We start from the raw sequence: 24,832 nt of genomic DNA on the forward strand, positions 1-24,832 counted from the left end.
TTGAAATGCCAAAGCTCAACTGATATTGTATACATTACATATGCTTTTCTGATACAAAGTTCCGGAAAAATGTATATAATACATCAACATCAATTTATATACAATTCACGACTCTTGCAATATCTAAATTCTGTGATGCACCTGTCATACACAAATGACTACAGAAAATGTATGAAGAATCACTATGTTTTCTTTCTCTTTACCATTTTTAAACTCTAAATAATTTCATTACTCCTTTAAATACCTACTCCGCACAAAATAACTACTTTAAATTTTGAGTTTATTCAACTTTCTTCTCTAAAACATTTCAAACCAAAACAAAAAACAAGGTTCTACCATATTAGCAACTGGAGTATATATTTTTGGAAGACTGAGATAAACAGAAGATGCTGATATGTTAATAGTTTATTCACGCACCTAAGTTGGATTTGGGACTAACTTCGGATGGGAAGATGCGTAAACAGAAGAATTCACATCAGTATTCAAGTGTGAGAGCAGATGTTGAAATTCTGGGCGTAAACTCTCTGCCGCCCTTCCAAGGAGTGCCAAAATATCTGGTCGCGGTTTGCTGCTAGCCTGCACAGGCCCTCCCTGCCCTTCATAGTGAATGACATGATGACTGAACACCAAGTGGTAAAAATTAGTGATTTAGCTTAAATTAGCCTTAAATATTTGTTCAAAACTTGTTATAACTAATGATAAGACATATTCAAACAATATTTGTTCACACTTACAGGAAGTCAATAATATCTGCTATCTCTGATGCATCAACGGCAATTGATGTCTGGGAGTTCTTTCCAAATACATCCACTAATACGGTTAAGAGTATAGATAGAGTCTGGCATTTTTCAGAAGATGAGAGTAAAACAGTTAATACCCAAAAATTTAATGAGACATCAAAGTTCCAACTTCCAATAATAATGCAAAAATACATAATAAGATCTGAACAGTAAAGAAGACCTATGTTGTCAAAGCGGAAAATTGACGCGACGGGGACAACCCCAAAATTGACGCGACGGTAACGCGGAGAATCGCGCCCGCTATTGACAACAGAGAAGAAGACAATGAGCTATGAATAAAGGTAAACAGGAGCTAGAAAATAAATCAACTAGGACTGAACGGTGAAAACAGCTTTAGCATACTGGAATTTACATTCCACATAATTCATTGAGGGATGGATAAAAGGGGAGGACATACTTGGACAAGACCTGACAAATCCTGATGTAACCATGTTATATCCTTTGAAAATACTACTTTTTTTTTACGCATTTGAAAATAATACTAAGAAATTAAAAAACTTGTTATTTATATATGATGATATTTGGTGTTCCTCAATTGTCTAGAACCTCGAGGGAATTGCTAAATATTTGAGAAACAAAAAAGACTACAGAAATAAACTGTGAATAACAGAAACGAGTCAACTCATAGGGCTGGTAAAATTGTATAATGAGATCACATATCTCATAAATTATCAGTGGAGTCTCATTTTTATATTTTATATAATTTTCTTAAGTGGATATCATAGAAATTCCAAATCTAACAAGTGATAATATGTTAAGCATGCATACAAGGGGAGAGGGGAAAGTAGGAAAGGAACGTGGGTCAAAAGAGAAGGGCCCAATAGTTACGATATGAGAAGTAAAAATGTGATACAAAACACAGTATGGAGGGAAGGGAAAAATGATTTGGGAATGAGGAGGCACAAGCACAACAGTATTGGGGAGGGCATCTGAGAATTGTGAAAGTTGGTATTGGCCGATTGAGGGTCGTATTCTGACAGCTATCCCATAATCCAGAGTTTCTTTCTTTAGTTTCTATCATTTCTATCCAATCTTATAAGGAGCTTTTCCCCAATTCACAACAATATATATATATATAGGGGATCTGGGATGCATCAAGTAAGAGGAGTGTCTTATTGTGAGAGATGAGAGGATTAAATAAGCACCCTCCGATCTAAATGAAAGGTCCAGATGCAAAATTTTAAACTGCACGTTCCGCATCTCATTTGTGCATCGACACTCTCTTCCTTCCTGTCTATGGAGAGGAGATCCTCTCATGTCCAAATTCCCTCATGTTGGATCTCAGCCTTCCATTTCTTTTTTGTTGTTTACTGTTCATTCAAATGAAAAAAAAAAGGATGGTGGAGGATTAAACTGCACCCCCTGCAGTCCAATTTGGACATGAGAGGATCTGCTCTCCTGTCTATGACACTTCTCCCTTGCCATTGCACTAAGATTTTGTTTTAGAAACTGATTTCTCAATTCAGGTTCTTTTTGTGTCAGGTGATCCTTGTTCTTGTTAGTTGTTACTGCCATATTTCTGTGAATTAATAAAAAATTTATGCAATTGAAAGTTCTTTATAAATCCTAAATTCTAGGTTTTCTGATTTTGAAAAATCTGAAAAATAAGTTGCCCTTCAGGTTACTAATTTCCCTTTAGATTTCTGAATACGCATGTTTCATCCCGTTTCTCTATGCTCTTCCTGTATGGAGTTCACCGTTTTTTTGAAATCTTAATCATAATGCTCCTTGAAACGATCTAAAGGTACAAACCAAATGATCATGAAATAAAATTATTGAAAAGGAGTTTCCAGAAATAAATTTTAACAAGGAAACAAAAAGGCACAAATTATATAATGATTTAACATTCGTGTGTATGGCATATGATTCTATCCACCGAACAAAGAAAAATAATGGCGATGCCTCAATCTTTATCCATTACAACCACCCAAGGAAATAGACTAAGTAGTGGAATCGGATAAATGAGACGATCGAGCATAAAGGAAACATAACAAGGTAAGGGCCAGCGCGCTTCCTATTTAGTTTAGGGGGTTGAGGCGAGAAATGGCTTGATGAACCGTTCCGTTCACCACACGCCGGCCCCATTCACTTGCTTATCGTAGAGGCTGCAAGTACACAGTTCCCCGCAACAATTCAAAGTATAGTGATAGTGGGGTTGAAACACAAGAATGCTCGCCCTTTCTTTCATTTCAAATAGGCCACTTTTTCCGGAACGCAGCATGTTTTGGAAAAGGGTTTTAATCACAACCGTTCATTTAGATCGGACAGTGTTTGTTTAATCCTCTCATCTCTCACAACAAGACACTCCTCTCACTTGATACCCCACACACACACACACACAAGTCCCCTTATATCTGTTTGACCTCAATCATTCTCATACTCTGGCATGCATTGAGGATTGAGATGCTTCATATAGCTTTGTTCTCAACATCAAAGTATTGATCCACAAAGACAAATGGATAAAGAGATGAACACACACACACACATGAAGTTGTATTAAAACTGGAATTCATAATTTTCTGTACCTTGCTGAAAAGTGTATGAGCATTGGCAAGTTTTGGAAGGACTGGGCCCATTATACGGAATGCTATCCTCAACATTGCAACTGATGTTACTGGCCGAAGTTGCTTGATGATAACATTAGCCCCTTCAAGCCATTCTTGAGGTAGGTTACTGAAGAAAGAATGAAGCAATGCAACCACATTCCCTGTGATAAGAGAAGGTCAGGATTCCTTTTAGGCACAATTAATCACTAAAAATAGAATGAAATTCACCTAACTTCAATGGAAGCAAACATATCCTAGTTACCATAAATGAATGTAATGACACTTCAATTCCATTCAGATGCTGGCTGAGAGTTTAGTACTTAGCAAATGATAATCATCTACCTAAAATGATTAAAGTACTCCCATACATGATAGAAACAATGACAGGATTTTTAAAATAAAAAGCAGTGCTATCTTCTTTTAATGCTAGACTTTCTCATATCATTAAAGCAAAAATTAAGAAATTACTTCCATAAAACTTATCTTTTGGATGGTAGCACTTTACTAGCCATAAACTTCATTTTGGAAAATCAACATATTTTTAAAATATTATATTGTCCAATTATTTTTACCCTGCTCTGTCTTCCCGTATTTCACCAAACACCTCATACAATATATTTTGCTAAATACATACAAATTCTGAGCCATATTATAGAGAATGTAAATTCGACATGCAAATACGGATCCTTTTTGTCAGACACTAGGTAAATATGTCAAACATAAGTCAAAGCTCGAAATATCAAGGCAGATAAGTGATATAGAGAACTCAAATTCTAATGGTATAATTTAAGCAAAGAATTTTTCAGAAAACAATGCTTTTGACAACCCATACCGATGGCTGTGGAGGTATTGTCCTGTGCAGCCCATGTTGGATCTAACAAAGCATAGCCAACAGCAGAGTCAATTTCCGCGAGTGACCTTTTCACATCTGTAAGCCACCAGTTCTCTTTTATTATACGTGTCGCCTCCAAGTAAAGTTGTGCATGAAAATCAGAAGGAAGCTGAGACAGAAGGAGGCCACAAGCTTGAATCAACAAGCAAGACAGTTGTTGACTTGTATAACCACTTTGCGAAGCAAAGTTAGTGGTATTTACACCGGAAGCTGAAGGAGTTGATCTACTTGCACCTAAGGAATCTGTGCTTCCCCCTGAAGGTGATGTTGGTAACACTGAACCTTGTCCTATACCATTTGAGGAGCCATGGAGAGAATCGTTGGACTGGATCAATGTTGGTTGTATATTAACAACAATTTGAACAAGTGATTGTACTATCTGAGAGGCAGATACAGGAAGGGAAAGTATTTCAACGACAGCAGTCTCAAGAACCAGCTGAGTATATGTGCCAGGATCCTGAATTTGGTAGAATGCCTTTTGGCCCTCAGAAGCATTTGCTGGTCCAGACTGAGATACTGCTGGAGGCTTGTTTTGTGCAGTACGCATTGCACTGTTTGATGCATCTCCAATGGGTCCAGATTTTGAATTGTTATGTAGTGGAGGAATTACATTATTTACTATTCCCAACAATAGAGTCGTAAAATAGTCCAGTGGAGGGCACATGGCAGGATTTGACGAACTTATTTGCTGTGGGAATGACTCTGAAAAGGGAATCTGAAGGAAATAAAACCCAATAATGGTTCAGAGTAATACCATTTTTAAGTTAAACAACTTTAAGGAAACACAGAACTGCTGACAAAATAAAATGAAGTTTATTACCTTACTGATGTCAAGTACATTGAGTATTCGAACAATGAGTTTTCCAGGAAGATGACCATAGAAATATGCAAGTATATCACGAACAAAAGTAAATCTTAGAGGGTAATAAGCAAGCAATGGAGAATATAGGGCCAGTAGTCTTTCTGCTGTATCCATTGCATCATTTTCAATAAGTCTGTAAATAATTAAGGGGATGACTGGAAGCAAACGTGCTGCAATATCATCAAAGAACACGGGATTCCTGGAAAGTTTGCAGCAGTCAGCATCAGTCCATGCAATCTTTACAGTAATGTCACAGAACAATGAAATAAACACTTAAATACTAAATAAAAAAGGTAAATACAAAAGCTTGCTAAATCAAAAGTTGAATAAGGCAGGTTCGTTTATCTCGTTGCAAGCAGAAATATTGAATGCATGAACATGAATTGCACCTACTAATAGCTAAAACGTATACAACAACTTTGTTGCCCGTTAAAAACAACTGGGAATGCTTTCTCAAAAATTACTAAATAAAATAGATTCAACCTATTTTCAGAGTTCTTTAAGGATTATCATATATTTTGAATCTCCCTATTTTCCGTTTGCACAACTAGTGTATGTGTGTTGAATAATCAATAGTCACATTGTGGAGTGGCCTAAATCTCATAAATCAGTGAGTGCAGTTTAAGGTCAGCTATATAAAGTTATAACTGAAACGTTTATTAAGTTAATTGTAGTTCTAGTTCCAATTTTCAGAAATACAACCATTTTCTCTCTGAAATTCTATCTCCCTCAATATAGACTCGTAAATACACACGTTTACAGATACCGTAAACACTGTAGTTACATAAAATAACGATAATGATCATATTTACAATCATTCTAACATGTGTTATTTTGTAATGGGATGTTTTATCTTATAACTTTGAACTTCGCTTGTCTTCTATTTAAAAATTCTGAAGTGAGACACAAGAACAAACCACCGATAAATATTAGAAAGAAATAATTCTCTAGCTTTGTTATTAATCAATCTCTTATTATTTGTCTCATTCTTTTCTTATAGTTTCAGCCAAAAGAAGAATATTAATATTCACAAATTTCCAAATAATACACAACAATTTGGTTTAAAGTTCAATGTTTTCAATTTTCAAGAAAGATTTTCTCAACCGCTGAGCCAAATAAAGAGGCTTAATCTCAGCAAAAGAAAGGCGCAAATCATTGTTTCAATGGAATGTACCTATCCTTCCACGAAAGATGATTTCCAAGTGCCTTTTGTAGCTCAACCCGCTTGAACATTCCTGTGTAAAGCCAATGTTCAGGGTGCCCACGGGTTATACAAAAGAGTTTTACTCTCTGCTGAAGCTCTTGCCTATCAAGCAAACTGATCTGCAGTTATATATCCAAAAGATTATTAATCTCCGAATACGAAAGATATAGAAGCTCAATAGCCCCTGATTTATAATTATAATAAATATGGTTACTTGGCCTTTCTTTCATGTTTAGATCCTGATATATTTACACAAGACATGCAAAGGAATTGATGACTTTTAATCTACTGGTGATTTCTTACAATACGAATATTTCTTTCTATGAATGTACTGGGTGTTCTAAGTTTGGGAGGGGAAATAGCACTGAATCTCGTGGTTTGTGAAGAAGAGGAGTAAAAATAAACCCAAAATGTGAAATTTTACAACTAAAATCTAATAACTTCATTAAAAGAATTGTTTTTTGAGAAACTTCTAAAATAGTTCAAAATTTATCTTCGAAAGCACCTGACTTAAACAATGCGACTATATGGAGAATGTAAGAATAGACGAAGCAAGATGCAAAGGTTAAACAAAATTGACTACGTAAAACTGGGGTAGAGATAAGCAAGAACTATAAGCAAGTTTACTATTCTCAAATTTTCAATCTCATTCTTTACTTATTTTTCTATTTATCGAAAGAGGGGTCGTGATTAGGGTAGAGATGAATATATATGTACATACCACAATACGCAAAGCATGTGGATCATCATCACGGTCAGCAAGTGCAAGAAGCAAGATATCCAAAGGAAGTAACTCATTTGTCCAAACAAAAAAGGCAAGGCTTGCACAGGCTTTTAACATAAGGTCCTACAAAGGAAAATCATATGAAAAATGCTATAAAGATACAGATTTACAGAAATGAAATATAAAAAGCCTCATCACAGCTGTTAACCTGTATCAGGTGTCCTTGCTGAAGCTCTATTTGCATATGATGAAGCATAACATCAACCATTGTATAAATGTTAGATGTCACTTCTTCAGGAGAAAATTCCCGCAGTACGCGTGCCTAGACAAATATGGAAAACAGGTTAAGCATTTTGAGTGACTTAGGAGAGTTTTGAAAGAGAAAAGAAAAGGGAAATTTTTATACAAAGAATATAAAGCATCAACGAAGCGCATGAAGGAAAACTTCTTTGTTACATAGGTAAATTTATTTCAAAGTAGGAAGTTTTAAAAGATACCAGCAAAATGACAAAGATAGCAGTTTTTTTTTGGAGAAACAAAGATAGCTGTTAAAGACAAATACCAGGTTTCCACTGTTAATGTTTTCTGCATGGCCATGCATTAATATCAACGCACCAGCACACAAATACTGTCTATGCTGAGGGAAACTATGGCTGAGATAAGTCGTAACATAACTAGGATCTGCTGAAGGTGAAAGAAGCTGGGTGCACTGGTGTATAACAGTTGTTTCTGCCTGCACAAGTATCTCAAATATTAATTTGCATATTTAGAAATGATATCAACATATAAAAAAAATAAATTAAAATCACACATTCACCAGATTCTATAACTCTTAACCAAGATTTATGAATCATTGTTAATTGTTAATATATTGATATATCATAAGTAAACAAAGAGAAACTAGGAGAAGTAGGGGGGACTTGGGACAACAACAACCAAGCCTTATCCCACAAAGTGGGATTGGCTTTGGAACAACGCATAAAAAATCTTAATGATGGGATGAAGCAAGGAACAAAAGATTAAGCTTAAAAAGGTATGTTATAATTTTATTTTTATGAATGGCGGTATGTTATAAAAAATTAACTGTGTAAATATGGGGAAAAATAGAAAGGGAACAAAATATCTGCATACTTGCTAAAAAATAAGGAAAGACAAACAAGAAACTTGAACTACATGTGATGCATCAAGAATAATGAGAGGGGAGTATTAGTTACAAAACAAGTAAGATAATGTTGTACCATGCACAAGTTTTTTTTTCCGCCATTGGATCAATAACTCATATCATATCTTACTTTATCCAATAGTAGGACTTATTAATCAAACGGTGCAACACCTACCTCACTTGTGAACCATATTAGATATTACTAGCCACAAAACAATATTAAGGTAAGATGGAAGAGCTATATTTGTAAACTTCTTGATGAAAAACGCAAATATTCTTTGAACTCAAATAGAGTTGACACTTAACAAGAAGATCAAAATTACTCCTAATAGCGACGAATCTAAGAATTTGAGGTAAGGAAAAATTGGACAGAACTCCTAATTCCTAATTAATGGCTGGCAGGTAACGGGAAATGAATGATCTTGATATTCCTAAAGCTGTAAGCGAAAGAAGAGGTTAGAACCAGCTCCACCGGCTAAAGGGACACGGACTCTTCAGAAGGCTCAGGTTTAATAACAGAATCTGAATCAGTAGCTTTAGGTGATCTCATGAGGATGGTTAATTTAAGGCAATTTAATCGAATAATTCTATTGAGGTATGGAATGGTTGGGAGAGAGACAAAAGATGGCTCGCAAGGCTGTTCTACTAGATTATAAGGTCTAAAAGCATGCTAAATGAATGGAAAGGATGTGCTTCAATCCTTATCTTTAGGGACCAGGGACAACATGTAAAACTACAAAGATTATAAAGGGATAAACTTGTGAGTTACTATGAGATAGAGATATATACTTCCTGCAATGATTGATAGATATATTGGAAGAATTAAAAAGAGCTATATGGTTTCGTTAATTTGGAAAAGACATAAGAGTGGGTACCTAGAGAGGTTTTGTGGAAGGATCTGGAGAAGAAACAATTAAGATTATTTATAATCAACCAATCAAAGATATGGGGGAGCAATGACTAGTGTGAGAACACGAGATGGTAATACTAAATATCCCCTATAGTTATAAATTATAATAAGGAGCACAGAGAAAAAACGTGTCAGATTTTATATTGGGCCTAACTCATCCTTACAAAACCGGCTTGTAAGGTGAGGACTTGCTTATAAACACTACACAGGCCATATCTCTTAGCAATGTGGGACTAAATCCACCCCTTCACACCCAACACAATGAAGGTGTTGGAGGCTGCAATGAAGGCAACTCAAATGCCGCAATTAGGCAGATGGGGGCGACCGCAATGAAGGCGGAATATCCAACACACCCCCTCACGCTTAGGCCCAATGAGCCTGAAGCGTGGACGATGCGGGAAGCCCAACAATAGATCTAGGATAGACTCTGATACTATGTCAGATTTTATATTGGGCCTAACTCAACCTTACAAAACCGGCTTGTAAGGTGAGGACTGTCACTTGCTTATAAACACTACACAGGCTCTTAGCAATGTGGGACTAAATCCACCCCTTCACACCCACCACAATGAAGGTGTTGGAGGCTGCAATGAAGGCAACTCAAATGCCGCAATTAGGCAGATGGGGGCGGACCGGAATGAAGGCGGAATTTCCAACAAAACGGTTAGAAGCTTTCAGGATGGAAAAATACAGGGTTGCCTCTTTCTTCTGCTATTTTGTCCCTAAACTGGATGGACATTTAATCACGGATTAAAATAACTGGATGGACATTTTGTCCCTGCAAACTTCACATTCCATATGTCCAGTCCTTGACGTGTGGGGGTGTGTATTTGTCCACACACTGGATGTCTACTATGCGTAAGGGGTATGGTTATGGGATCACCCATAAGGTGGTTGGTTGAGATCCCACATCGACTGGAGATATTGAAAAATTAGTCCTTATAAGGCTTGAGCAATCTTGATCTATATTTTGGAGTTCATTTAGGCCTAAAACCCAAATTCTAAGAATATTGTACGAGTCATAAATAACCCCTTTTCATTTAATTATTTTTTCAAAATATTTTATGGAGTCATAAAAATTTGACTGCGTTATGTGCCTCTGTTCTTTACTAAAGGCATGCCAGCACATAAGAAATACATCTTGTAGAACAAACCTGCTGCCATGCTTGGACTGCAACACTCCTTTTATCTGGTAGACCACTCAGTGCTTCACGAAGAACAGGCGGGAAGTATCGTAGTGTTTTTTCTGACCATGTATGTTGGCCGATTGCCAGAATTTGTTCCAACATGCTTTGGAGATAAAGCAGGTGCTCAGCCTCTGCAATCCCACGAGTCTTAATAAGTATAGCAAGTGTTATAACACACACTCTGTTCAAAGTTTCAGTAAATTCCGTTGGGCCCTGCAAATAGTTAAAAAATATTTAGACAAAAAATAAAACATCAGTCTTGCATATAGCGTGATGATGAATGAGCTCAAATGAATAACATTAAAACAAAAGTTTCAGCTTTGATACCACCTTTCCGTCCCTTTTAACCAAGAAGAAATCTCTCATTGAGAATATAAGATTCAAGCACACATTTTCAGCTAATCTGAATACTCTATGATCTCCCCGTTTTCCTTTTAGAGCAGTAATTATCTTTGTAACATCATACATCAAGGTTTTGCTCTTTCCCTGATACCTACACAAAATGAACAGTTAATATTTTTATATTTGAATCATAGCATTTGGCATATCTAATTACCGGAAAAATATAGATTTGAACATTTTTGTCCATGCAAATGCACAGCTTTTGCTTTTATTCTCAGTAAAAAAATGGTTTTGGCCCCTAAAACATGGGAAATATTTGCTTTTGATTTTAGTCTATGTACTATTTGTTCATAATTGTTCTAGTCCCTGTAAGTGTAAGATGGGGATCATATTGATTTTAGTCTCCGTAATATGGACCATATAAGGACTAATTCTAACATTAAAAAACATTACAGGGACTAAAACAAACAAGGACCAAAAGCAAACTTTCTTACATTTCAAACCAAACAAAAAAATTTAAATAGAATAAGCAAAAGGTGGTATATTCATAGGGACAAAAAAGATATGTAAGTATAGAATATATAGTCTAATTCAGGTCTACTTTTGAAAACTAAATCTACAATTGGGTGAAAGGGTCCAGATGGGATAGTAAAGGATCTTGTAGTGTTAACTTTTACGGTTAAATATGTTTTTTGTCCCTATAAAATGGGGACCTTCTAAGTTTAGTCCTTACTTAATTTTTGAATGATTATCATTAAAATTTGTTTAATTATCATTAAAATCTTAAATTTTTGAATGATTTTTTATAGGCATGTTTAAAATATCATATAAAGTTTATTTCCTAAAATTTAGAATTTTTTGACATGATATGAATTAAATATGAATTTTTCAAATGGCAAAAGTTCAAGATAAAGGTAACGAAAATCATGACCTAGAAGTCGAATTTTGAGCTTGTTTTTTCTGGAGAAACTTTTTATGATGTTCGAAACATACCTGCGAAAAAATCATTTAAAAATACATGTTGTCTTAACAGTAGAGACCAAAACTGAGTGCAGGATAATTTTTCAGGGACTAAATATTTAATAAAAACTAATTAAGGACTAAACTTAGAAGATCACTATTTTGTAGGGACCAAAAACATATTTAACCCTAAATTTTAAAACCACTGACTGAACTGAAGGGCACAAAACATGGGAAAAAGATAAATGGATGACATAAATTGCAACATATCCTTATTTTTTACAAAATAAATTTAAACTATGGTCCATATAGAACCAGTCACCTGTAAAGTGGAAGTAGTCGGTAGTTCAATATCTCAAGCACCAAAAGTGTTGCGCCAGGCTTGCTCAACAGAGAAGGACTTTTTTGCACCAAATGCTACAAGTGACATTTTTCCAAATATGTAATTATAACATCAGCAGCAAACAAACAAATATTAAGTTAAATATGTGAGAAAAATGAATGGGAAACAAAATTTATCAAAATGATTCATGAATGATGAAACCACCATGGAAAGGATAGGAACTTGGTAATGATGTGACCAAGATAAGGTGAGAGAGACAGAACAACTCTATATTGTAATTTTACAAGATTTGTAGTCTCTTCTGTATTCCACAAAAACAAATCATTAATAATTTCACATGGACTATCAACAAGCTATATCAATTATTTCATTTGTCCATATAACTAATTTCCATAATATAAAAATTAATCCGAAGCTGCCAGCTAACTTTCACTAGATGTAGGAGTTCAACCATGAAACTTCACACATTTAGTATTCAGTTTAACATTTCAACAAAAGATAACAGCAAAAGTAGTTTCAGCTGAGCAGAAAATGGATACATAAAGATAAGAATTTTTATTTACATATTGACCTATAAAACAAAAAAGTAACACAATGTTATCACTGAAGGGAAAATGAAATTACATTGAAATGTGAGCGGAATAGTGAATGAGGTGCGATAAGCAGCAATCTAGTATATGACTCAACCATTGCAATGCTGGGTACAGCCTGTACACAAAGATGAGCTAAATATCAAAAGAGCTGTTCCTTTGATTGATAAGAAGGGTCATTATAATTATTCATTTCCGATTCTTTGAAGATGAAATCATTTGCTTGAAATGGTAATTACAAGGCCTCTCTCAAGTCTAAATGATAGTATGGTAAAAGTCATACTACTACGACAGTATGAAACAAACAAATCATGGTGGTAAATGAGCCCTAACATATGAGAGAGAGAGAGAGCGGGGGGGGGGGAGCCAGTCAAAACCTGCCCAGAAAACAGAGCATCCTCCATTTGATAAGACAGCTTCAAACATAGGTTCATTGAAAACCCCGATATCAATGACATGGGCAACGGGCTCACTTCTCGTGTACCCATTAATCTCTCGGCTGGTTGAAGATTTGTTGCTGGTATCAAGTCAGTAACTCCAGCAGAATTTAACCAGCTCATTACTGTTTCACAAGCAGGCTGTGCCATTGTGTAGGTCACAACCCAAAACATCCCTATTGAGCGTTCGTCCATATTCATATAATCAATCATTCGATCTCCTGAAGATTCAAAGGTTTATTAGAATGGCAAAATCGGATAATAGCAGAATAATAAACTGCCAAAAATTATGGAGAAGGGTATAGAACAAATGTATGGATCTGCAGAGTGTAGCAAAAGAAAAACATAAAAGGTTAACAAAAATTTAACGAGAGAAAGGAGAAACACCAAGTCATACACACACACACTAATAGAACTCATAGAGAGACATATTCTGTTTGATCTCAAATTCTGTTTACATTTCAATTCAAGTTAGTTACAAGCGAGAGAAACACCTGCATTTATAGTAGCAGGTTGCATCTATAGGATACTGACACCTGTCAGTTCCTTTGTCAGCTAAGATAACTATCCTGTGTCTCTGATACCCCCCCCCCCCCCCCCCCCCCCCCCCCCCCCCCAAAAAAATACAAAAAAACACTCAAGGGAGCTTGTCAACTTTAGCTTTAGCTCAAGGAACCTGGAAGAAGGGAGAAGCTTGGTGAGTGCATTAGCCCATTTATCAGTGCCAGGGATGTTTAGCAACCTTCTTTCTAACAAAGAATAGATCAATCTCCATATCCAATGCCCTAGAGTGAAGAATAGAATTGTAAGCAATTAAGACAGCTGACTAATTGTCACAAGGGATCATCTGGAGCTTCAAAAGAGAGATGGAGTTCAGTAAGAAGGGTTTGAACCCATGATAATTCTGCTGTAGCATGAGCTAGGCTCCTATATTCAGCTTTTGTGCTGGACCTAGCAACAACAGGCTTTTGGACCACCATGAGATCAAATTAGGACCAAAATAAATGGCAGCTCCTGTCACCAGGATCTGAAGACCAGTCAGCATCACAAAAGGCTCTTAGGGGAGGAGCTTTGTTAATTGTAGTGGGAGAAAAGTAAAGTCCATGACAAAGAGTACCTTTAAGGTACCTTAAAATCCTTTTGACTGCAAGCCAGTGAGCTTCAAGAGGGTGAGACATGAACTGGCACACCTTGTTCACTGAATAAGAGATTTCAGGTCTAGTAATTGTAGCATATTGAAGTGCCCCCACTACTGATTTGTACATGGAAGGGATCATCTAGAGCAGGGGGACCCGGTTTTGCTGAGCTTACAGGTGGATTGCATTGGAGTAGAGACTGGTGGTACAGTGTGAGTTAAGTTGAGAGAAGCCATATCTACAACAGTTTGCTTAAACTTGGAGAGACGGAGTTTATGAGCAAGGAGAAGAACCTCAACTTCGTCTAGATCCATAACGTCGAATTTACTCTCAAGACACAATCGGTGCATAATCAGAGGGCAATCCCTCAAGAATGACATCAATGTGGAGACTAACCGGAATCGGATCACCAATGGAAGCTAAGGCATCAACGATTTGTCGAATTTCAAGAAAATACTCTTGGATCGAAGAGTTCTGAAGCATGATCGCACGAAGCTCAACCCGGAGATAACGCGCACGAGCATGAGTTTGTTTCTGAAAGTACTTCAAGAGACGATCCCAAAGCTCATACGCATGAGCACTTCCAAGAGCAAGCGACAAAATTTCAATGGAAAGCGTCGGTTGAAGCCAAGAAATGAGCATCTGGTCACGATTCCGCCATATCGTGTATGCAGGATTGATCGAACCAGTGCGACGAGCTTCAACGTCCACGAACTGAGGAGGAATTTGAGGGAAAACAACGTACTCGGTGAGATTGTGCGCATTGATATATGGCGCAACTTGTTGACGCCATAGATGAAAGTATTTATCATGCAGCTTATCTGAGATCTGGAGTGTGAACTTGAGACAATGGGAATCTTCTGACGATGCAGATCGCAGAGGAGGAGGAACAAGGGAACTTCCGGCGGCGCCAGATGCGGCGGAAACCGGAGGAGGTGACAGTGGTGGTGGCAGATTTGCCATGGATCGGAACTAGCAAACTGATACCATAATAGAACTCAGAGAGAGATTCTGTTTGATCTCAAATTCTGTTTTCATTTCAATTTATAGTAGCTAGGTGTTTATGTGCAGTAATAGGTCATCTATAGGAATTAGGATACTAGATGACCATACTTATACTTGTGTTTACTGTGAAAAGAAACATTACTAGTCTACTACTAAGCTGCAACTAGAGTAAGCCACAACTATTTCAGGTTTATCATCATATTCAACTGTAAAAGAAGATATTAGTACAAAGGAGGGATTCAATCTTTCAACATCATGAAAATAGAAAATAGCAAAAAAGGAAGTCAAACAGAAAGGAAATGTTGATTGTACATATATTTATTAGGCATTCTTTACTTTATTATTTGATTTAGTTTCCTTAGATAGTTGGCCATTACTGATATTGCTCCCAATCCTGAGGTATTCAAACTGTTTCCCTCGTATATATAATGGTACAAATTCATTGCTTAATAAAGACAATTATATTGGTAAGGTGATGCAATTGATAGCAAGATAGTGGAAATCGAGATCCAACGTAGGATCAGGAGGGAGTTGCACGATGGTAAATCGTGTGATTGTAACACAGATTATGAGATCCTATCAGATTCAGAAATATATATAGATACACATTAAAAACAAAATAAATATGTGGAAAATACTTCAAAACACACTCTACAATTACTTAATCAATAAAAAAAATTCATAATTAAAAAATGATATACCATAATTTATTTTATTATAATGTGTCTAACTTTTAACCAAAAAAATTATGTGTCTAACTGTTTAAAATCACATTAGAAATTATTAATTCACAAAGTCTAAAAAGAAAGCAAGTTGAACAAATGAAACAAACAAAAAATGTATCAACGTTCATAAATGTGTCCCAACAGTGACACATAAACTGTGTCATTTTTATTATAAATAAAGGCACTTGCTAACGAGTGTAAATATACTCCAGAGTATCCTAGATTATTCTTAGCATAGCATATTCCATAGTACATATTCCTTAATTGTAGAATTGGCTATATAATAGAATGTTTGTGATGCTCTTTGAACACACTGTTTTCACCATATTCCACTTGTATTCTCTTGCTTTTCCCTTTCAATACATGTGATATATATGCTCCATGTTGAAGGAGAGTGTACATTATAATTATTAACTATTCTTTTTCTTTGCTATCCTTGATATAGTTTCCTTGGATCGTTTAGTCGTTTCCAAATTTCCCTCTTTTGACTTGTATATAAATAAATATGTATAGTCTTATTGTATATTGAAAACAGTTATTGAGTACCATTTATGTCTCGTCTTTAACTTGAACAAACAACAAACCATTATCTTGTGATTTAACACCATGGTTTTGTTATAAAAATAAAATAAAAAAACATTGTGATACATTAAACCATGATCAAATAATCATATTTAATCTACCTTTGCTTGCTTGTCTCCACCATTCATCTATTTGCTTTCCTTTTTGAAGCTGTTCATTATTCAGGTATTCTCTGGTTGAAGTGTTCAATGACCATATACGTAAATTTTGACAACTGCTTACATAATCAAGCAAGATACTTTGAGGACTATTAGGATCCGAACTTCTGTCTTCTCTATGAAATGATAAAACTTTTCTGGTTGTTTCCACCTGCAATGCAGTGCCTTAGGCCATTATTATACATTCAATACTAGCAAGAATAAGTTCATGAAAATAATATAATAAACCAACTTAAGTGGCAGTCCCAGCACAAAATTATTTTATTAAATGGATGAAAAACTAGAAAGTCCGGGTATGAAAAACATTCATTCAGTAAAATCATTGAACTATTACTAAAATATGTTTTAGACTGTTGAGATATTTATATTTATTTTAATATATGATTTGATAGTATCTTTAGAATTATGATAGGATTACATTCCAATTTTGATTATATTTCTCATGTATATAAATATATGTACTAAACCTTTCATTGTTAATGAGAGAAATATTCATATTCAAGTTGGTACCAGAGCAAGGTTCCGATATCCTAGCTCCAAGTCTTTCGGGTTAGCCGTCGTCAAGGCTAACCCTAATATTTTTAGGTCTGGTTACTGTTGCACCTAGAGCAATCACCGGAGCAATAGTCGATGACACGCGCGCCACCACTGAAAACTGACGCTGACAATCTACCACCGGCCAGACGCTGCTGTCAAAGGTTGGTTCACACGACGCCACACATGTACACAATAATCAGCATTTTCTGGAACGTGCAACTCACGCGCCGCCATCCACTGGCCCTTTGACACGCCACTTTCACCACTAGACTTGTCCTGCTCTTTTGATTTGTTTGGGACCCCTTCCACACTGTGGGTCCCATTTGAGAAGTTCTATCCAGAATTGTTGGTATCAATCTCGGTGATGACATTCTGAAAGTCTCTCTGCTGCTGCTGTTTTGGTTTTAATCCCTCGGTTATCGTGTTTTGCACTTGCAGCGCATATCTGCGGCTGCACGTCTATTTGCTTCTGTTTGAACAGTTTACGGTTGTTTTCGGTCAATTATTTGTGTTTGTATTTTGACGGCTGTCCAACAGTTTTCACCTTTAGTCATCTTGGCTCATTTTTGTAATTCTACGGTTTGCCTATCTCAATATGCAGGATCATGGAAAAGATTGTGATGCTTCAGATCATGTAGTTGGTAATCCCTCTCTTATCTCTAACTCGTTCCCTCCTAAAGTATACCTCACAACATCACCCTTGCTAATGGTTCTAAGGCACAGGTTACTGGTATTGGTCCAGCTTCACCTCTGCCATCTGTATCCTTGACTTACGTGTTATTCGTACCTGGAAGTCGTTTTAAGTTGAGTGTGATATTTATATTTATTTTAATATATATATGATTTGTTAGAATCTTTAGAATTATGATAGGATTACATTCCTATTTGGATTATACCTCTCGTGTATATAAATAGTTGCACTAAACCTTTCATTGTCAATAAGAGAAATATTCATATTCAAGTTAGACCTCAAAAATATTATCTCTTTGCATCATAAGGAAACTGGAAAGAATAACTAATTTCACTTGTCCACAACTGAAGCAAGTGAAAATAAAATGTTTAACATTAAATTAACCACCTTTCTAGTATCTGTATTCAAAGCAGTCATGACCAGCTCAATTCGTATTATCTGTGCAAGCAGCCAAGTAACGTGATTTGTCCTAAGTATACGATGATCACCATCTGTAAGACGTGACACCAGCTTGTCCACAAAATCGACAAAATCAATGCACCCACTTTTCATAATAAAATAGAAAATATCAGAGAAGACAAGCCATTCCTGCCAGCAATTTATCTCTGCAAAATTTAGAAGGAATTAGCTATTGAAATATGATAAACAAACTTTCCTAGAATCAATCATTTTCATTAAGATTAAAGTTATATTATAAAAGCAAAAAGGAAAAAAGGCATATCAGAGGGAGGAGATGATAAGGAATTCTCTATTAGCCTAACATTCTCCAAACTAGAAAAAGAAGAAAAGGGAAGATCGAAAGAAAGTAGCACAATGGTGCAAAGTAGCTGTCCAATCGTAGAGAGGTAATAAACACAATCGTAGAACAGAACATGCATATGAGAAAAGAGATATCTATGAAAAATGGATAATTCTATCCTAGCCAAAATGCTCCAAAAGAATCTATACTATACCATAACTTTTTCTTTTTTCAACAGAAGAAATTTCATTAAGCAGAAAATGTGAAAATTACTAATGGGATGGGAAGATAAGAAATTGTCCAAAACTGGTATGAAAAAATACACCAAAATAAAAAAAGGATATGGAAGAACTATGTATGTGTTAATGAGATGTCAGTAAGACATAGGAAAATCCTATCTGGGGGTACTGCAATGCAGTATCTATGAAATAATAGAAGGCATGAAAATAGCACATTAATAGAAGATGAACACTAGTTCATTCAATCTTAGAGAGAATCTTTTGAATCGATATTTTGAATTCTGAGTTTACATTATGCACAAGGTCTATTTATAGCCTTGTAGCTTTTCATTCTAGCCTTAACAATGTGCAACTAACTTCATCAAGTCAATTACATGGTCCTGCAATGCTATAGGCAGCCTACATTAAGTATGGTGTACTGTAACTAACTAGACAGGTTAGATACAGTAAGTTACAATAAGTAATGCTACTTTGGATGAGGTTCACTATAATTGTGATGCACTTATAGTGTCTCTAATACATATATTTGGATTCGGGAGAAAGTGTGATTTAGGGCATGGAAGCATGGATCCAATTCCACGTGTTTCACAGACATTAGAGTCATGGCAGCGATCTTCTCATAGTTGTGATGGTCGACAATGTTGGAGACAAAAAAAACAATTAATGTTTTACTTTCCTATACCTCTTTAATGTTTCACTTCCAAAATAGTTCAGATCCGTTGTATAGCAATTCCATTGTATAGATCCAATTCCATATGTTTCTACCACTATGCAGAACAAGATTATGTGACAAGAAGACAGTGTTGAGGTTGTCGCAGTATATGACAGGCATCGTGAATGGAATTTGAATTTCTTTTAGCAGTGTTTGAATCCACATTACTTCTTCAGTGATGTTGACTAGGTATCAATACTAAAATTTTGTGGCAAATTGAGTAACTAATGTTTTCTTTCTGAACTATCTTGACATAAGAATGGATCCCAAAAGAACACCAAGGTGGACCTACAATGATCTGGGCTCGAGACCCTGTATGCATCATAGGACGCTGTAACCATAGGTTGTTGTGGTGTGACTGGCTGAATGAGAAGACCACAAGAAACTGTCACTTCCAAATAACAGACAATCCATATGACAGCCTCACATTTATAAACCACGAGTGTAGCGATAAACTGAAATATATTGTAGTCAGAGACAAATATCTAGGATAGTTATTGTTGAATATTGAAGAGGCTACAACAATGGAGCACCAAAAAGATGGATTGTCAAAATAATCACACCTAAATTTAGACAATATCTCTGAGCTAACCATTGGTGAGGAAATGCCATTGACATTTTGCATACTTCCTATAGTAAGGAGGTTTAGGCTGTACTTGGTTTGAGAGAGGAGCAGAGAGGCATTAGGTAGATTACGAACCTAAATTCCAAGAAAATAGTCTAGCTGACCAAGTATTTGAGAGCAAAGGCAGTGTGCAGTTGGTTTAGTAATGATATTATCGACATAATAATAACATGGGTTTTGCGAGTAGTACGTGCGCGCGCGCGCGCACACACACACACACACCGAGAGAGAGAGAGAGAGAGAGAGAGAGAGAGAGAGAGAGAGAGAGATCATTGCCTGAATTTGTTAATTTCAATAGTTCTACAATTCTATCAATAGTTGCCTCACAGATCATCTCTGAAGAAAAAACACCACCAGCAGTAGGCCCCTGAGTTGGAGGCCTGTAGCAAGGAGCGAGCACCAGTATCCGTCTCCACCAATCAGGTGAAGGAGTAGTACGGAGAGCATGCCTGATGCAACGTACAGCTCTCTCCCAGTCCAAACTTCCCTTCCGAACAGACATTGTAATATCCTGCAGACAATATTAAGAGACTAATTTATCAACTCGGGAAAAATTGTGATCAAAATAAAACAGATACATTCCCACAAAATAGAATATGACTGCAGTATATTGGAGAAACTGTAAAATTTAGATAATAGGTGACAATCAAATTGGAGAAGTTGATAAATATGAGAAAATTGATGGACTTTCCATTAGAATCAATCATATAGATAGATTCATTCAATGGAAAAAATGAAATAAATATTAACAAAATGACATGTCATTCATACTCTATCTAATGTATATCTGGAAGAAGCCAAAAACACACTACATATATGTAATGAAAATGAAAACATGACCATCATATTTAACTTATTGATGTCCAAAACCGAACCGAACAGGGTAACTAGATTTACTGCTCAATCCATTTTATAAACAGTTATAAACAGCTACATCAAATGAGCTGCATAAACTATAAATAACTCAAACTAAATCAGAATTATGAAAACCATTCCCTACTTCAAACAATTTTCAAGTCACCTTTTTATTTGACGTGCTATGAAGGATAAGTTGATCTAGTGGCTACTTGGCTAAACATTTTGCCTCACTTTCATAGCAAAAATCTTAGTACATGTAGTGTTGATTTTAAGACAGTCATTATTTTTATTTTTATTTACAAGAGATAGAAAAAGATTATTGTAAGTATCTAGTTTGCTGAAAAATATGATAGTATCCGAGCATTCATGTACAGTATCATTCATCAATATCAAGTTTCTTAAAAGAGAAGTGAGATTTTTCACCTCTCCATTCAATGGTTCTCCAAGTACACTTAAATATGAGATCGGTGATAGTCGCAGGTGTGTTGTTGCTTCACTTGAAATAGGTGGTGTCTGATTCAGGATCCGATGAGTCCCAAATGTAGGGCAATGAAGATGCTGGTCTAACATTTGCATGTGCATAGCCATCATATCTCGTCTCCTATGGATCTCCAAGATAAGTGTAAATAATGCTTCATCATCCGGTATATTCTCTATGAATTGCAAATCACTACGTAATAATTCATAAAATGGAACCCGGCATTTTCCCTCATCAACTAAAAGCCAGATCACATCCAAGCAACTATGTAGCCATGCAATTACGGTTTTGTCAGGTCTCCATGATTTTGGAATATCAGATTCGTCAACTGCTTGCTGTCTCTGGTCCCAGTTCACCAGCCAATTCAGCATATGGTGGAAGATTTCAGCATATGTCACAGGTTTTAAATTGAACTCAAGACCAGTTAAAATAATCTTGCAACATAGCTGGCGAAGGCAACTGTTACTGATATCATTATTTCGAACGGATAAGCTGCCTCTTACTTTAGACTGTTGTCCAGCCGATGAATTATCAGATGATTTTACCGGAGATAAAGCTGCACATGACAGCGGCTCAATAGATGACTGTGCAGGGGAGCCAATTGTATGGACAGAAGTCAATGGAGATGCGGGATTTGAAGACTGAAAATTAGAAGAATTAGCAACTGTGCTTGGAGGAGGCAGCATTCCCGACTGTGATAAGCTAGAAGAGGTGACTGTTGACACTGCTTGACTCGTTTGACCAACCGGTAATTCTGCCGAAGAAACTGAAGAAAGAAGGGACGGAAGAAAGGTATCCCAGTTAATGCATCCAATACCGCACAAGCTCCGTAAAGCAAAAAGAAGGAAGTCTGATCGCGGTCCATGACCACTACACTGTACGACGAGCGGTATAAGCATAGCTTCTGTCACAGAACGCAATTGCTCATGGTCCTGAAAATAATATGCACCATTTCCATAAATAAATACAATAGTCAGCAACAACAACAATTTCAAGAATAATTTTAAAATATTAATGATTTAAGAAACTAAGTTAAGTACTACAATTTCAAGGACTAAATCGGTAATTCACTCTAATAGAAACATAATATCTTTGACATGTTTTCACATCAATTAAGATTATTTTTTAGGTTTAATTATGATTTTTGTCCCTGCAAATATAGCGTTATTTTGTTTGGATGCAGTCCCTGTAAATTCAAAAACTATTGCTTTTAGTCCTTGACGTTAAACGTGGTTCAATATAATCATAACATGTGGCGCCATATGACCCAATAAGGTGACTTTATGGATTAAAAGCAACAGTTTTTGAATTTGCAGAGTGAACCCAAACAAACAAACAAACAAAAACACCTACCGGAACTACGACAAAAAACACGATAGTTGCAAGGACTAATATCATATTTAAATCTATCTTTTATCGGTAGGAATCGAACTTGGTATCCCAAAGTTTACAACACTAACACACTCAACACACCAATCAACCACTTGCGTTAGAGCCGGTAGTACTGCACATCACTTAAGATAAAGCAAAGAATTTGAAACTTACAGGAAACTGACTCTGAAGTTGCTCAAAATCAATAATGAATTGCTCATTCGGCGGGGGAAGTTCTCTGTTAATAGCGTGCACACGTTTCTGCGTCTTGTTCCTGATAATAACAACAAAAAATCCAAAATTCACAAGCAAAATTAATAAGCTAAAATACACAAAAATCAAAATCACATTACAAAATCCTAATTAAATTCCCTAAACTACAAAAACAAAATAATCGATTCACAAAATTGAACGCTGTAACAAAAATAAAATCACAGAGTTGTGACAGTGAGTGGACTTACGGTGGTTCACGGAGTGAGTCATCGGGTTTGTTGCGACTGTTTCTCTGGAGAAATGTGGAAAAAAATGAGGAAGAAGAAAATTGGGCGGAAAGAAAATGAAGAGAAAGAAACTTACACCAAGTCCTAAGTAGAGGTTGAAGAGATCGAGAATTGGTACACGAGCTGGGTGGAATTGAACAGAACGCGATGGTGTTGTTGTTGAAAGTGATCTCTGGTTTTGAGATTGATCCATTTTCACGGTTTCATTCAATTTCGAGTGGTTTTTGTGTATAAACACTGTGTTGTGTTCTGAGTTTTTTCTCGGTTTTAGCTTTGGAGTGTTGTAGCAGAAGTTAAGAAAATTGTTGAAGGTTAAGTTGGTAATAGTATACAGTGGACCGGGTCGGGTCAGTGCCGGGTTAAAGTTTTATATGAGTGGTTCGGTTTGAGCTAAATATTAGTAAAAAAATATCCGAATTGATAACATTTCGAGTGAAATACCAAATATCTCTTGGAATTTCAAAATTCGTTAAATATCTCATGAAATTTGAAAATAGACAAATACCCTTGAAATTGTAAAACATCAATCAAATTAACCCCTACTTCATTTACTCCGTCTATTTTGATGACGTGGTTGTTATATGTGGCACCTGTCAACGTGGCGCCACATCACATGAGAGGGGTAATCGATCAGGATACACATCACTGGGGGGTAATTGACTAACTTTTCTCCCCCTCTCTCTAACTCTATTTTTGAAATTAGCCCCTTGATTTTGCAAATTTTAGTTAAGTACCCCCTTGTGATGTGTATCTTGATCAATTATCTCTCTCATGTGGTGTGGTGTCACGTTGACAGGGGCCACGTATGCGGTTAACAGTCACATCATCAAAATAGACGGAGTAAACGGAACATGGGGCAATTTGATTGACGCTTTACAATTTCATGGGGTATTTGCATATTTCCAAATTACATGGGATTTTTGACGAATTTTAAAATCAGGAAGTATTTGCCATTTCACTCATAACATTTCTATTGGTTTTTTTTTTAAGTAAAATGTCAAATACCCTTTGAAATTTCAAAATTCGTTAAATAACCCATGAAATTTGAAAACAAGCAAATATCCCGCTGAAATTGTAAATGTAAATCAAATTGTCCCATGTTCCGTTTACTCCATCTATTTTGAGGACGTGACGGTTAACTGCAAAGAAAGAGATAGAGAGGGGGGAGAGAGTTAGAGAGGGGGATATTTACCTATTTCCAAATTTCATGAGATATTTAACGAATTTTAAAATTTCAGGGAGTATTTGGTATTTCACTCGTTCTTTTTTTTGTTGGCAAGATTGGTGTTTTTTCATTTATGTTTTTAACTAGTCAAACTACATCAGTTAATAAAAATTTTAAAATAGTAATCTGAAACTTTCTTTTTTTATTGGTTAATTTGATCTGTTTGTAAACCAAAAAACCACTAACAAGAGTTTAACTTTTAAGGTATTTTGAGTACTTATTTTTAAGGGTTATTCGATTCAATAATCGGGATAAAAGATAGAATAAGATAATTGTATCATATTTTGCCTAA

At 35.9% G+C, this 24,832-nt stretch overlaps 1 protein-coding gene across 1 annotated transcript; it reads right to left on the reverse strand.

Annotated features, from left to right (window-relative positions):
* Positions 1-23,604, reverse strand: LOC123885860 (mediator of RNA polymerase II transcription subunit 23). Its single transcript, XM_045935202.1, has 21 exons — positions 23,392-23,604; positions 23,277-23,320; positions 22,990-23,089; positions 21,390-22,376; positions 20,385-20,619; positions 18,181-18,398; positions 16,509-16,716; positions 12,900-13,180; positions 12,557-12,640; positions 11,912-12,006; positions 10,618-10,780; positions 10,255-10,500; positions 7,591-7,761; positions 7,237-7,350; positions 7,026-7,151; positions 6,275-6,423; positions 5,059-5,299; positions 4,179-4,953; positions 3,326-3,507; positions 735-838; positions 1-619 (listed from the first exon to the last, which is right to left on the reverse strand). Exons 1-21 carry the CDS (start codon positions 23,506-23,508, stop codon positions 418-420), a joined length of 4,842 nt encoding a protein of 1,613 aa, XP_045791158.1. The 5' UTR covers positions 23,509-23,604; the 3' UTR covers positions 1-417.
* Between the last annotated feature and the right edge of the window lie 1,228 nt (positions 23,605-24,832).

The sequence above is a fragment of the Trifolium pratense genome, linkage group LG1 (assembly GCF_020283565.1).
Source record: "Trifolium pratense cultivar HEN17-A07 linkage group LG1, ARS_RC_1.1, whole genome shotgun sequence".
Taxonomy (NCBI): Eukaryota; Viridiplantae; Streptophyta; class Magnoliopsida; order Fabales; family Fabaceae; genus Trifolium; species Trifolium pratense.

What these genes read in the sequence shown, in the direction of transcription:
- LOC123885860 (XM_045935202.1), bottom strand. Translation starts at nt 23,508, where the DNA reads ATGGATCAATCTCAAAACCAGAGATCACTTTCAACAACAACACCATCG. An exon ending in GAGAACCATTGAATGGAGAG is followed by an intron (nt 20,620 to 21,389) that starts GTGAAAAATCTC and finishes TATTGTCTGCAG; the next exon opens with GATATTACAATGTCTGTTCG. An exon ending in CAGTCCAAGCATGGCAGCAG is followed by an intron (nt 7,762 to 10,254) that starts GTTTGTTCTACA and finishes ATACTTGTGCAG; the next exon opens with GCAGAAACAACTGTTATACA.